At 40.0% G+C, this 15,510-nt stretch overlaps 1 protein-coding gene across 1 annotated transcript in view; it reads right to left on the reverse strand.

Moving 5' to 3' along the window:
- Positions 1-10,532, reverse strand: part of PKD1L2 (polycystin 1 like 2) — a 36,697-nt gene extending 26,165 nt beyond the window's left edge. Inside the window, exons 1-10 of the mRNA XM_030227708.2 lie at positions 10,527-10,532; positions 9,204-9,603; positions 8,496-8,660; positions 5,737-5,922; positions 4,965-5,075; positions 4,395-4,542; positions 3,610-3,839; positions 2,567-2,971; positions 1,403-1,501; positions 628-677 (exon numbers count right to left, since the gene is read on the reverse strand). Of these exons, the coding sequence (XP_030083568.2) occupies positions 628-677; positions 1,403-1,501; positions 2,567-2,971; positions 3,610-3,839; positions 4,395-4,542; positions 4,965-5,075; positions 5,737-5,922; positions 8,496-8,660; positions 9,204-9,603; positions 10,527-10,532 (1,800 nt within the window). The remainder of the gene's footprint in view (positions 1-627; positions 678-1,402; positions 1,502-2,566; positions 2,972-3,609; positions 3,840-4,394; positions 4,543-4,964; positions 5,076-5,736; positions 5,923-8,495; positions 8,661-9,203; positions 9,604-10,526) is intronic.
- Positions 10,533-15,510: the final 4,978 nt, after the last annotated feature.

The raw sequence follows: 15,510 nt of genomic DNA on the forward strand, positions 1-15,510 counted from the left end.
TGCAATATATTTTTACAGGCAATGTGTAAAGCATGATGGCTTCTTGTAAAGCAGTATATCTCCCATAGCAGATGTCTGTCTGCTAGTGTTACAGTTAAAAACTAGACTTCTAACATGATAAAATATTCTATCTGGCATTTTTATTATTTAAATATGGACAGCTGCTAGCAATTGGTGTATCATTAACTTCTTCGTTTGCCAAAAACTGGGAGATTTTTCATTGCAAAATAATTTAAACACTCCAATACAAAAGCAGAAAACACTTGGGAACCATATAAAAGATATTAAACTCTACTTGAAGGATCACTTTCCAGAGAGAGGTTTGCATTAGTCAAGTAGATTAATTAAAAATTAATCTAAACACATTTTAACTTCCAAAACTGAATTGTTGCAAAAAGTTCATTTTCTTTAATCTTTTTTATGCATCGTAGTAGATGGAATGCCTGTAAACACATTTGTCTCCAAGACTTGTGGTATAGATTTTGTGTTAAGGCATATGGGGAACAGAACATCTAGTCCATAATTTACTATGCTGCAAATACTTCTTTTCCCTGTCTTATACAGCACTTTCACTGGTAAGAAAAATCTTTAAGCAATTTTAAAGAAAGATCCTTAAATAATACTTACATTTTTCTTTTGGGTATTTGTTTTGTATCTGCCTTCTTCCTTATCAGAATCTGTTTAATGCAAAAAAATCCAGAATATTTTAGTGCTACCTGTGAAGCTTTCAGACATCCTCAGTGAATATGATTTAAAAATGACTTAAATCAAAGGATTTGACTTGTGACAGTGTGAAGGATGGGACTGTAAGAATCAGACTCCAGAGCTGTGACAAACAGTACAGTCAAATGGGTAAAATGGTAACAACAAGCTCATCACAGACTACAAAGGAGATAATCTTGATTCTTCAAACATAATGGTATAAATCAAAATATGTTCACAGAAGGGGATGGAATTTCACTGATGTACAAAGGAAAAGTGATGGAAAGCACTGGAAAACTTTCAATACAATTAGTGCTGAGGTTATTTTATTGCTGGTATAATCTGCTCTTGTAAAGGATGAGCCATCTAGAAGCCATTAGTGACAGCAATTTATGAGACTGCTGTGATGCAAATATTTTCTGGTTTCAAAGCTATGTCCCAAGCCATAAACTTCACTCATTATTTCTAGGACAAACAGCAAATGTGCAATGTGTTACATATACAGAGTGATGCTAATTTATGACTACATCAAAGTCAGGGAATCTGCCTTCATCAGGAAGAAGCCTCCACAAAAGTTTTCAGCACTGTTGCTGGAAGGAAAGCAATTGTACATGCAAACCATAAATACTCCATGAAATGCTCTGATTGCAAAAAGACACTTACATGGTGAAAACCAGCACTGTCAGATTAATGTAATTACCTTTTTTATGGGAGCTATTTGCCAACACAGTGATGAATCCAAGATCCAGACTCATGTTTGAGAAGTCATTCATGGCCACCACTTTCACTACAAAAGTACCTAGAGAAGGCAAAGGGCCAGTTAAGAGTAGCAGTGGGCCCAGTCCGACAGGTTTGTAAAGAAAATCCCCTTCTTTTCTGTTAAGAGTTTTCAGGGGGGGTTCTGATGTGTGTCCACTGCTGAAAGGCTTTTCCTGGAATGTTTTTCCCCTTTATCTCAACTTCTGAATAACTTAGCTGCCCTTTTCCTAGCCCTTGTCATGCAATTCTTTGTCAGCTGACTATGAAATCACACAGGAAACAAGAGGGGTACAAACACTGGAGGCCAAATGAGTTTAAGCATCTTGAGACAGCAGTTATCTTATTTGAAAATTTCTGCCTATGGGGAAGGGATATTCAAATGGGTACAGGGAGAACAAATAAAACTTTAATATTTAATAATTTAAAAATATGAAATGAAATCATAATTAGCTTCTACTGTTCCCACTTTGGCATGGGATTGGAATAGCTCATTAGAGGTGGAAACTTTTTTTATCTTCTGCCACTGTTAATTAACTCTTAAGCACAATCTGCCTAATTCTACATTTTAAAGGCTTTGACTATGTAATAATGGAAGAATAATATTACTAAAATGTTTATTCATAATTTACTTCAACAAAAGTTATGTGTTGGAAATGGATATGCAGAAAAACTCCCCTTTTCTTTGTCATCTCTACTGAGAACTCCTCAGATTATGAATTACTTCAGTGTAACATGCAGAGCAGTCTAAGCTTGAAACATAATGAACAAATAGGAGGAAAACACTTTGCTATTCAAGCAAATGTTGTCATTTGTACTTCAATCAGATGGTGGCATGGAATAATAAACCCTATGTCTCTTTACTGTGTCTCTTCCATTGCAAGAATCGGGTGAAGCCTTGCTCTGACTCTGCAGAGCAGAGCCATTTGTCAGCTCCATTTTTTAGCTCACTTACATAGGACTCTGCTGTTCATCCTGCTCTGCAGACTAAGTTTGAGCAGTCAGAAAAGTGGCCAAATTCAGCTGTGCATTACTGTCCCCTAGCCCAGGATGCTGTGACTCTTTATGTGATGTCCTGGAAGCACAGGAGGTGTTGGTGTTGCTGTACCTTCCCAGGGCACGGGAACGCCGTACGCCCGCAGCTCCCCACGAGGGCCGTCTGCTTTGTGGCACTGGCTTTGGTTGGATCCAATCACCTCAAACATCAGCTTCTCTGGGGCACCGTGGGACACAGAGACATTCACCTCCAAATCCTCCCCCAGCTGCAGAGTGTGGGAAGCTACTGCAGCCTGAATTCCAGATACTGGCTCAATTAAATGAACAGCTATAGTCCCAGAGATCTGCGATGCCATCGTGCTCCTGGATGCTCGGATTTCCAGCTGGTGCACCCCTGGGCCTATCAGCTCTTGAGAGGCCCTGCTGAGTGTCAGGTTATGGGGGACAAAACCTTCCTTTGCACTGGATTCACTCAGTGTCATGTTATCTGCTAACACACTGTAGGTTACTCCATTGCCTGCAAAAACACAGATGAAAATTTCTCGCAGCTTGTTCGACAGGCCAACAAGTTCCAGCTGCTTTGTGCAGCATTCCAGTGTTTATACAGGAGTCACAAGAACACTGCAGCAAAGCAGTCATTTTTAATAAAGTCATTTAAGGTGACTTAATGCAAATCTATCACGTGTTTTCTGCTGGGAATGTTTTGAGAAGAGAATTCAAACATACACTACTGATTTTTAATTTTTTTCAGCACATATGTGGCTTCCAGAAACTTGAAGTGAGAAAGAAATGTACACCAGCAAGTGTGTCCAGTTCAGAGTGGAATCCTCTTACTCTAATCAGAGGAGCATTTCCATCGATTTCTAACTTCAAATACAAAAATATTCTGACTGGCATCACGTAGATTTTTGTGACTAAAGTTATACTTGTGCTGTTAGCTTTGTCAATAGGAAAAAAGAGTTTATACTTATGCTTTAGGTGGTGAAATATCTCTGAGAAAGGACCCCTCCAAGAGTACTGAGATAATAAAAATGCAGGAATACAACAATTAATGGGAAAAGAGTTATTATTTTGCTTGATGACAATCCTGCTTCTGTCTAAGGATGGCAATAATATTTATCCTTCCCTTAAATCATGCAGAGAAATGATCCTCACCTCCAGTGAGCTGAACTTGGATCCACAGCAGCTCCCCGTAGAGTGTCCGGCAGCAGGAGCTGTTCCCTGCCTCATACTGGCTGTAGCACCCGGTAATGCTGAGCTGATCCTCCTGGTCTTGAACTGTCACCTGCCTCTGGGCCATCACGTGCCACTCGCTGGTGGTGCACTCCACAAAAACAGTAAACTCCCCAGGAGAGGAGTACCTGTATGTGAGGTTGCTGACCAGTCTAGAATAGAAAGAGAACTTGTTGTAAAAGAGCATCCTGGGAAGTCCTTCACCTTACATGATAACACATCCCCAAATTTCATTCATTCAAATGTCATTCCTACTACTAAGACTAAATCTGATTTTTAAATCCAGCAGAAAAATGTTTGATCTATTAAAACCAGGATTTCTATGCAATTAAAATAAAAACTACAGAATGTCCTTTTATATTTTGTTATCAAAAAAACACTCTTTAAACTTAAGGAAACAATATTTGCTTGTAGTTTAGCAATTACTGACATGTTTTCAGTAATTTTGAGTCTTAAGATCTGAAATAAATAGTCTTGGAAATAGGAAACACTTGTTATAATAGAAGAAGGATTGTGGTTGGGACGTAATATAAAATTTTGTATTGATTTCAAAACAGGTTTTTGCAGAATCCAAGTCTCTTAGAGGGATGTTCTATTATTGAGCTATCTAGTTTTTAACATCTCATTTATAATGCTTGGCACATTCAATAAAGTGCAAGCAATGAATAATACTGTTTGTCTGAAGAGAAATGAAGGCTACATCTTACGTTAGAGGGTAGTAAGGATCTATGGTGTGACCATCTCCAGTGCTAATGGTACAGGAAAGGTTCCCAGAGTATGGTGAGAGCAGCCAGATCAAAGTGACCGTGATATTTTCAAAGACAAAACATGTGTCTTTCATAACCAGCTGCAGACCTGCAAAGCAGAATCACAATTGAGTGCCAGTGTTTGTCTACTTTCCTTACAAAATTCAATTTATTTTCATGCATTGAGAGCCAGCCTGCTCCAAATCACAGCTGGTACTGCTGCTAATTTGTGTGCATTAATGGTGTGACAGGGAGCTGATTCTTTTCCATGACTAGTAATCAAAATGCTTGTTGGAACATAATTTCATATAAATATGTTCTATGTATCTGAATTTCTGGGCTTTATATTCTACCCAGAACCCTCAGTCAGGAGAGGGAATCTACATTTTTGTGCCTATTTTCAGTGATCAGCACTATTCCAGTTTCTTCCCTGAGGATGGAACAGTGATTTTTAAGATAAATATCAGTGGTCTCAGTGTTACAGCAAAGAACAGGACAGGCTCCTGGTGTGGACATCCCCCTCCCTCTTACCTTCCTTGCAGTGGTATTGAATAGACAAATAGCTTCCCAAAGCTGGACAAGGATCTCCAAAGAAAGTGCCATCTGCTGCCACCTGGCAGGCCTGCAGCCCCTGACACTGGCCTGCAAAGGGAGCATTTCAGATCAGCACATGGCTCTTGCCTTTAGTGCCACAACAGCTCAGATGAAAGATGAATGAGAAACAAAAAGGGCAGGAGGAGCAGTATCATGTCTCTGATTTCTAGACAAATTTCCTCATCCCTTTGACTTTAGCGTGTTGCTTATTTTGGGGCATTTCTTAGCAACAATTCATTTTCTTGGAACAAAGCTGAATTTGAAAAGGTACGATTAAAAAAAAAAGAAAAAAAAGTTTTTGTGTTTAGTTTAATTTTGGCTGGAAGCCCTAAGAATCTCCCTGGGGACAGGCTACAGTCACTGTTTAGTACCCAAGCCCTTGGCTCATGCACCTACAGAAAGAAGAGCCAGCCACACCCTTGTCAGGCACACCCCTTGCCCTTCATTTGCTCCTCCCCTCCTGTGAATCCTTGCTCTTCGAAAAAATCCCTCCTTTAGCTCCTCCTCTCCTTCTCTGACTCTTCGCTTCTCACAAAACTCCTCCTTTCCAGCAACTTCCTCCCCGTCAGAAGTTCTCTGTGATTCCCTTCATTTAGGAATAATCTACTTTCCCATTTGCAAACTGCTGGAAAAAAGGATAAAGTGTTCGAGGCACAAGGAACTTTGGTACCACTTTGTGTTTCTGACAAGCAATGCTGTAAGATACTACCTGCTACTTCATCCTTGACACTGAGCCAGCTGCAGCCTTCATCTCTTTCAAGCTGCAGAGGAGTCTCTGACACACAGTAATGAGGGGTCTTCCTCCCATAGAAGCTCTCTTCAATTTGAATCACTTCTCCTGATCCACATTGTACAGTGGCATTGGAATTATCACAAGCGATGCTCTGGCCAGATTCTAATAGGAGAAAAAACCCCAAATATTACCTTTCTGAATTTCTGAAAATCCTGATACAATTCTACTCCATGTCCATTTTGTTTTGTTTGTCTTTCTTCCCTTTTCTCCCTTTTAAGCTAAACAATTAAGAAAATTTAAGAAAATTAAAAAGAATTAAACATTTTATTTTAAAAAACGTCAAAATTAATAGATATATGTTTTTACTGCCTTAAAACATTGAGGATATTTTCAATAAGCAAAAATATTTTAATTATAAAAATAAATAGTGTTTTGTGAAAAACTCTTAGCATTTGTTTGACCTGAAATACTGGAAGGTTTAAAGTCGCTCCTTACTTCCGAAAGAGATGTATGGATTGCATAATATTCAGGTAATTGCTTTGGAGAATAGTTTGCATATTAAGTATGGGAGCTGATCCCATTTCTGCCACAGAGACTCCTTTGTTCCTGTGTGATATTTGACTGACTTCATTCAGCAGGACTGCTCAGATGGGTAAGGTCATAATTCTAAATACATACACCTCATTCTTTGATTAATCTGGGACAGTTAATTATCTTTCAGAATTTTAGTATCGTGTTGTAATCAGGCTGCTTAATACCCTGAAGAGGAGGATGTGAATAACTGCTCTCATATGGGAGTGTTGCAAAAGGGTGTTTTTGTTTCAGCTGTTCCAGGTTTAAACACATTGTCCTCCCGTGGTTGTTTGGATCATTCCCCTCAAGTCCCTTGATTAACAGTGCCAGTGTGTGCACACTGCAATAATTGTGTGCTATTGTTATTTAAAGGCTAAAGCTAAGCCTGGCTGTAACTATAGCAACATGATCAGTTTGCAGATTAGAGCTCACTAAATAAGCTTGAAAAATAACTTGCTGGTAAATTCTAGTATGGACCATTATCTCATGCCTTTTTTATTTGTTCTCTATATGCAGGTTTCTCACAGTATTTGCTCTCTCAGCAGCTTTTACATGGAAAGATGGACAAAACTTGGTCTGTGTTTCTAGGTACAAACCCTGCTTTGATACATATGTATTTACTATAATGAACTGCTAACCTACAGAACACCAAATGGTAGAATTGCCTTGATCTGGTCTTGGTTTCCTGGGTAGTGGAATGATGAATGTAGTGTAAGATATTGTTGCTCTTTGAATTTAATGGGCTCTCAGTCAGATCCTATGGTAACAGATGATACTTTCCTTACAAACAGACAGTTGTCTACTGTGGCTGTAATGGAAAAATAATTTTAGTCTGTTTTTGCAAGAAAAATAAGCTTAAGGGATTGTGCTCTCTGCCAGTTTCCTCTCCCCCAGTCATTTTTAATGTTAGTCATCTTTAGCTAAATTTGATGTATAGATATAAACCTCCAACACCCTAAAATGTCATGAAATGCAATATCTAGGGAGAAGAGAAAGAGCTACATCAATACCATGGACATGGAATTCAAGTGACCTGCACATACAGTTGGAGCTCTGGAGCAGCTACAGGGGAGGGAGCTGAGGCAGTGAAAAGTATTTGCAGAGGTGGGACATGCTGGGGATATAGGGGTGAACTGGGAGTGCTGAGGAGAGTAGGGAGGGGATGTGGAGCAGAAAATCAGGATAGGAAACAAAACTTTATTAGCTTTGCTTATTGCAGAACAACTTATTTATGTCAGTAGTAGCAGACTGCTGGACAGGGCAGTGGCAATTCTAGGGCTTGTGGAGGAAACCTGTACTTGCATACTTGATTGGAAGCCTTTTATATTAGTGAGCCCACAGCCAGACTGTCCTTCCAGTGCTTGTGACCCCAGTTCTAGCTGCAGTTTAAAGTATTCCTGTGCAAAGTGCGAGGAACACAAATTCCCCTCATATCTATATGTTTAAAGGGATGATACTGCAGCATTCCTTTCCAGAACTGCTTGTTCCAAGTCACAATTTGAGTGACACAATGTCTGTGGATTTTCTGTCTGAGCACAGGAAGTACAGGTTCCTGTCTGCTTCCTTAACCTGGGAAAACCTTGAACTTCACATGGTGGAAGGGTCTCAGAAGAAACAAGAAAAACTTGCTCTCACTTTTGCTCACTCCAGACTGCAAGGAGTGGTGCCTCTGGAAGCCTGCCTGTATTTTTGCTTCAGTTACAAATGGGAATTATTCTGGTCCACATCAATGAGTGTTTTTATGGTACAGCCATATGGGTCCTACCTAACCCAGGTATTATGGTGTTGTGAGAGTTTATTCTTGCAGCCATGCTTTAACATAGCCAGCTTATATCCACTGAAGATGTGGACAGCTACACATTATATTCACTCTCAGATCCATTTCTATTTTATCAACCCTCTTCTGGAACCCTGGGCCTTAATGTCTGGTTGCTGAGCACCTGAATGTCCCAGTGATTTGTGGGTTCTTCCTTCTTTGGATCAGATCTTTATCAGCACACTGAAAAAAGAGCATCTGCTGGGGTTATATGACTTTTTGCTTGTTCACATTTAGTAAGATTCATGAAGTAATTTCCCAGCTACTTTGAAAGCAACAAGGCAATTTATGCCCCATTGTGATCACAGCACTCTCACTTCACTGTTCCAGCTGTTGTGTATCTTACCAAACTCACAAATGAAGTCAAATTCCTGGCTGCAATTTTCAGTCACACCCCACTGATACTTGGCATTCTTCAGGATGTACCCACACATGGATGAGAAGGGAAATGGCTGATCCTTGTACCAGTTACTGTAGATTATATTTGAAGTGTCCAGCCAGGTTATTGACCCTGCAAACAGAGAAATTGCGTCCTGAATGCTTATTTTCCACAGTAATACAATTAGAGCCAGAGCCTGCAGAGCAGGACTGTAGCCCTGCTCCTACTGAAGCAGAGATGGTTAGTCTGGGAAAGGATCTTCAATTACATTTTATATTGAACCTGATACAATCATGAAAAGAGACACTGCCACTTCCACCTGTGCTCCCAGCCTCAAGATTTCACCATTTCCCTGGCATCAGATCTTGCAGCACTTCCTAGTGGGATGACTTGCCTTCCACTGGAGACCTAAGCCAGCACAGTTGTTTCACTGGCTCAGCAAGCTGGTCTCACTCACCATGTGTTCACACAACCACAAGATCCAATGGAAAGGGTGATAACATGCAACAAGGAAGTGAAGCAGGTAATTAAACATCTTAATACAAATCTGAAGGTACAGCAACAAAAGAGGCTTTTCAGCAGACATCTACAAAGGGACTTACTGCATTTTCTACCATGTTAAGAAAGCATCATGAGCTGATATAATTTTAAAGATGTGATTTTAAAACCACTTACCATCAGTAGTTTCATTCAGCAAGGAGTTTGAGATCAGTCCTATCCACCATTCCTGATCCTCAGCAATATGTTTTTGCAAGAACTCTTGAGTTTCCTCATTTTGAATAAAGACAAGATGCCCTCCTCCTCTCTCACACCAGCTCTGGGCACCTGAGAAGGTTTGCTGGAGTCTAACAAATTCATAGCATGAATGGTTGAAAGCTTGCTGGTACTTTGAGCAAGGTATTCCTTCATCAGTTGCTTCCTCCACAGCCAAACACACAGCAAGAAAAATCAGAACTGTGACTCCCAGCCACATTCTCAGCTCGGTGCTGTGCGTTGCACTGGTCTTGCTTACCAGAACACCACTGTTTTTGCTGTCTTCTCCAAAGGCAGCTATAGAGCATGGAACAGACCAGAACTTCTAATATATAATTGTGATTGTGCCTGGGGGGTGTTGTGCTGATGCTAAGTCCCTGCACTGACTCTTGTGAGCTCTATTGTACAAATGTCACATCCCATGTGAGATCAGTTTGAGGAGGAGACATTAAATCATTGCTTTCCTTGTGAGCAGAGAAGATAAAGTTGATATATGCTACTGTTGGACATGTGAAAAAGTGAGATAAAGCTCCTACATCAAAGGCTTCATTGTGTGAACGTTGAAGCTGGGAGGTCTTTACAAAAGCAAAGAGATAAAATAGTGAGAATAAAAAAAATGAGAAACACAAGGAGTTATGAGATGGGAAAACACACTGCTTCTCTAGATACATTTAATTGGTCGGGATTGCTTTATTTTTAATTATTTTTGAGGTGGCTCTTTTAGATGCTAATGCAATGTCTATAATTACTGTATCAGATCCATCCTGCCCTCCTGTTTACGCACGTGCAGATTCATCTCAGCTGTTCAAGAAGCTTCATTTTGAGCTGTTGTGTCTGCTTAGAATTCCACACCTCAAATGAAATGCTCCCATCATGCCTTAAAAGATAAGCTGCTCAGCTCTTTGGAGCTACAGTGTTTATAGCTGCTGGGAGGCAGAAGAGAAGGCCATAACTTAAATCAATGATTTAGGAAATATGAAAATATTGCTTTAATCGTCAGAACTACTTGAGAGCCCTATTGGCACATTCCAAAGGCTGATGATGGACTTTGGGAAGCAAGCCCAGCAACGTTTAGGGGCTGAAATCTCTAAATGCATCTCAACTTCCTTATAAAAGATATCCATCAAGTTTACAAAGCCACCAGCTTAGTTGAAGCACAGTACAAATAAGGATTTTAGCTATTGTGATCCTCCTGTCCTTGGCATTAACTCCATTGAGTTTGATGCCATTATTATTAATTTATACCACCATAACCCGAATCTGAAAGAACAGGCACTTATATTTAGACATGGATCAGTGAGCAGTTAGCAGAGCACAGAGGAATCAGCAGTGTTCGATGGATTCCTGCACTGCAGAAATGCCTCCTGCCCTGCACTGCTGGGCTGAAGGCAGTGCCCATCCCTGCAGTGTGCCAGTCCAGCTCCAAAGCTTTCTGCCAAAGCCGAGTGCATGCACTGCATCCAGTCACCATCTGAGAGTGAACTTCAATCCCAAGACCTTTCTGGACCTCCAGTTTATGGCTGTCTTGCTCAGCAGGAAAAAGCAGGGCTGTTATCAGGGTTTTCAAGATAAAGTTAATTGGAAATTGTTTATGGGTAGAAAAATAGTGGGGATGAGAGGAAAGGAGAAGAAAATACAATATTCTGGATGTCTTCCTTCTCACCATTCCTGTAAATCAAGAGTTCAGCTATGGAAACCTTGGAGCAGATCCCACATGAATTTCTGATGATTAATAGGGAGAGCTTATGGAGCAGCTAAGATGTGAATATTCTGACTGGATTTCCCAGCTCTGGAGAAGGCCAATCCATATTCTAATCAGCTAATTGGCCCAGACACCCATCCCCTTCCCAGATTAGACTGTGTAACTGCTATTATCAGCTGCTTCTCTTGGGGGTGTCTGCAAATTAGGAGTCCCTTTCAGGCCCCATACAAACCTTCACAGGCTTCAGTTTGGGAACAGCCAACCCAAGTGCTTTATATTCAAGCTGTTGCAGCAGCCAGAGCTGAGGGCAGCTACATTTCAGTTAGTTGGCCACTGTATGTTTGCATGATGCTTTCTCCAGACTCCCTGCTTCTTCCTGGGCCCTGCTGACTTGCCAGGCTTCACAGCAGCTGGCATCCAGCCCTCCTACTTTATCCTTCTAGATAAGAAAAACACAGCCTGCTTCTGAAAGCACAGGCATGATGAAGGAGACTGTACTTGAATGTACTGGCTTGGTGACACAGACATTTCCAGTAGGAGCTCACTTTTATGATGAATGTGTTCTGTAGCATTGTCCAGTTCTTTCTCTGCTGCTGGAAATCTGACTACATGAACATACTAAAAATGCCAGGGCTGAGGGTGCCACAGGCTCTCCCCTGTGAATCTGCTCCAAAGGCATTGAAATTAGTGAAAGTCTTGTCTCTGGCTTTGATGGAATTTGAAATAGGCCCTGAAAAAGAACAAATAATGTTTGGAAATGTCTACAAATAAAGCCAAGCTCTCCAAGTGAGTCTACTGTTGGCAATTTCTATAGCAATGTGCATTTTTTTTCCTAATCTATGGTTGCTATAAGTTACCCTTCAGCTGCCTGCAGCAGATGGAGAGTGGAAGAAAGACAATTTCCCTCTTTGGCAGTTTGTTGACTTTTTATACTTCAGTGCCAGGAAAGCATTCTGTCAGTTTATTGTTTACCACAAGAATGAGAAAAGCATTTACATGAAAAGAAAATGCTGCTTTTAAAGCATCAAAATCAGCAGCTAGGGTCTCCAGGAAGAGAGAAACTTCTAAAAACCCTTTTCACTCATAAGTGAGAACTCACTTGATGTCAGGTAAACAGTGTTCCTTGAACTTGTGGGAAAAATGTCTTTTGCATTCTTCCTCAACAGAAAGACTTTTTTTAAAATAGCTTTCTTATGCCAGAAGTCATTGGCTTTGGAGTGGTCCTGATCTGTACCCCAGTGCAGATCACAGATCACAGCAGCATCATGACAGCCTGAGAATGTCCTGGGATTCAAACTGCAGCGCTGCAGAATAGCTTGAGAATCCATAATAGAGACCAGAAAGTGCTAGATTTGAAGAATTAAGGAAGTGAAGAGCTGCCAAAGAGGAGGAATAAATCACACCCCTGCTCATTTTGGCAGTTGTTCATTTGCCTTGAGGAAGAGCAAGTAAATTTACTCTCTGTATGAGGTTATTACCATCTTTACATTCCTGAATATTACTGAATGTAATATATTGTTTTTTATGAGGAATATAAACATCTCTATGTTTAATTTATTAATTGAATAAACATAAAAATGGAAAACTTATTTCTATTGCTTTGACTTTGAGGTAGAAAAAATACTATTTTCAGGTAACATGAACTTGAGACAAGATTATGAGTAGTTCATTTTACTGTGTCATGTAAACTTCTGCAGTGTGAAGAACGTTGTTACCCCAACAGGTAGGAAGTATTGAGTCCTGAGCAGACTCTACACCTACACCTACACCTTCCACCTCTTCAGCTGGCTTTAAAAATGCCCATTTGCCAATTAGTTTAAGAAGGTGGATCACAACCCCACTTCCTTCCTTGCTGCTCTCCTGTCTGCTTATCCTGATGGTGAGACCCAGCTATTCCTGACTGAAAAGGGTTTGGTCTTGTTGTTGCTTCTACTGTCTAATTTTCCATGAGGCAACACACTGAACTTACCAGTGATCCCTGCCAAGCTGCAATTTTGATGTTATCTTGTTTATAAAAACAGGGAAAACAATTCTTATCTGTCCAGGGTGCAAGAATTAAATTAGACATTCAGGCCTGGCATGATGGGGTCAGGATAAAGATAAGTAGGATTACTTCAGGAGCTGAACATCATTTCTGTTTATAAGATGTGTATAGTTACTTGGAAAAGTCATCACCTGGATAAGTCCCTGAGGGTCTTCTCACAGGAACTGTCCCCTTGGAAGGGTCTGGCAATGCCTTTAGGCTCATGGCTGGCCTTTCCTCACTGCCACAGTTGATGCCTCAACCCCTGCCTCTTTCCCAGCTCTTTCCCCTATGTTATTGCCTTTCAGAGCAGAACTTTGACAGTTAGGAAGAAGAGGATGAGGGGGCCCCTTAGAACATTTATTGAGCTGGGGTTATTGATGGCCAAACTGAGCCCCAGGTTTACACAGAAAGGAGCAGAACTATCTCAAGAACCCAATGACACCTCATGTGTCCTTGTGATCATATTTGGCTAAGTGGCTCAATTTAGATCTGACATTGCTTTAATATCTTAATTAGAGAACTGTTCAGAGTGTTAAAGGTGCCCTCCTTGGGTAAAACATTAACTGGTAGATACAAATGGACTGAACTTTGCCCGCCACACACAGAGGTAAAGTAAATTGCTTGGATCTGAATTTGCAGCCATCATTTACAGCCACTGTCTCTGCAGTCTCTCCATATTTCCATAAGTGTAAAACTGGCCAGACTTCTAAGGCGTTTCAGTTTCCACCTCTTGTTTGTTTTATTTAATTTGGTTACACATTTTCTTCTGCTTATTTGAGCTATTTCAGAGCTTACAGGGCATGGAAACAGAGAGGGAAAAAAGCCCTATTGCAAGTTGTTTTCATTGATAATGTCTCTTACAAGGAGATATCCTTGTAAGAGACATTATCAAGCTTACAAAAGAGATCAGCTTCACAATTCCCATAATGAGAGGACTGGAGGCCCAGCAGCCTCTCTGTTTAGGAACACTGTTTTTGTGTTAAGCCCCCTATATTCAGTTTGCCATTTACTAAAAGCAGAAAGCAGTCCTTTTGGGTTTTTCTATATGTTCCCCCAAAGATATACAGTAGGCTACCAGATAGGATAGAGCAGCAACATTAATTTCTGTCATTGTACCCATTTGTGACCCCATTTCTACACCTTCAGTCATGGAAGTGAATGCCAACCTTCACATTGTCATTCTGCCCACTTGAAAACACAGGACTGAACTGTATAATTTACATATTACAACATGTAAATAGGGATGTTGAAAGGTGCTAATAAGATGATAGAAGTCTTACAGCAAGGAAGTTTATGTGGGCACTGTAGTTATTTATTTGTTTTAATGTCTAGTGTTTAAATATTTGGGCTTTATGATCACTGGGCACGCTCAGTCTGATGGATACTCAGTATGGGTAGGCCAGCAGTTCCATGCCTCAGCGTTTGAAGAGTTTTAATATTAAATTACTTTATGTATTTATTTTAATGAACAATTCAATATTTCTCGTGGTAGGTATAAAAACTATGGCTACAAAAAAAGCAATACTTCTGTTTATCAAAGAGATTGTGAAATCCCACAAAAAACTCCCCTTCCCCAAAATTAAAATCTTATAAAGGAAATTAAAATTTCATAAAGCCAGTTATTTTTGTCTAAATAATGAGCAAAACAGTATATGACCCACATAATACCTGGTAAGAATAATATAGGGAAACTATTGTTATTTAAATTTGAAAAAAACTACATTAGTAATTTATGTTTGCAATTATATCTGGACAGTGCAAGAGACATGCTTCTAAACAGTCTGGTGGCAGTTTTGTGAAATGAGATCATGCCAATAAAAAAACATTTAACAAAGATAAGAACTTGTGTTTCTAGAAAGTGAGATAGCAATCAGTGTGATTTCAGCAAAAACAACTCCTAAGTTCGTATCAGTTTTGCTGTTGGAGTTTTATTTGTTAGTAATAGATAACTGTTGATAGCTGAAAGCTCTTAGCATAGCTGAAAGTCATTTTTGTCAAGTCAATTTGACCTTTGTTAATGGGCTTTAATTAGAACTTAATTTCTATAAGCAAAAGACTGAGATTAAAATAATACAATGTAGATAAGGAATTTTATTGGTCTCTTTGTGATTTGTAAGGCAATAACTTACCTCTTGCTAAGTGAACCAAAAGTACAAAGATAGGCACAGGTCAATGACATCATTGTTGTACTAGAAATGCAGTTAACAATCCCTGCTGCCTTGGAAGGCTTTGTTTAGCCTCTAAAATGTCTTCATGGCCCTTTTAAATCTGGGAGAGAAGCTCAGGGCATGCAGAGACTGGAGGGAAGTGAAAGTGAGAAAGGGCCCAAGAGCAAACAGCTGTTTAGAGCAGAGAGAAATATAGTGAAGCAAATCTGCACGTGGTGGGGAACTGGTGACTTCAGAAATGTGGTCATGAGGGGTGAATAGAGAGAGGAAACTGTGGAGAGAAATGTGAGATTTGGTTGGGGGAAGATTTATATTTGAAGGGTTTTGCAACAA

The sequence above is a fragment of the Serinus canaria genome, chromosome 11, assembly GCF_022539315.1.
Source record: "Serinus canaria isolate serCan28SL12 chromosome 11, serCan2020, whole genome shotgun sequence".
Taxonomy (NCBI): domain Eukaryota; kingdom Metazoa; phylum Chordata; class Aves; order Passeriformes; family Fringillidae; genus Serinus; species Serinus canaria.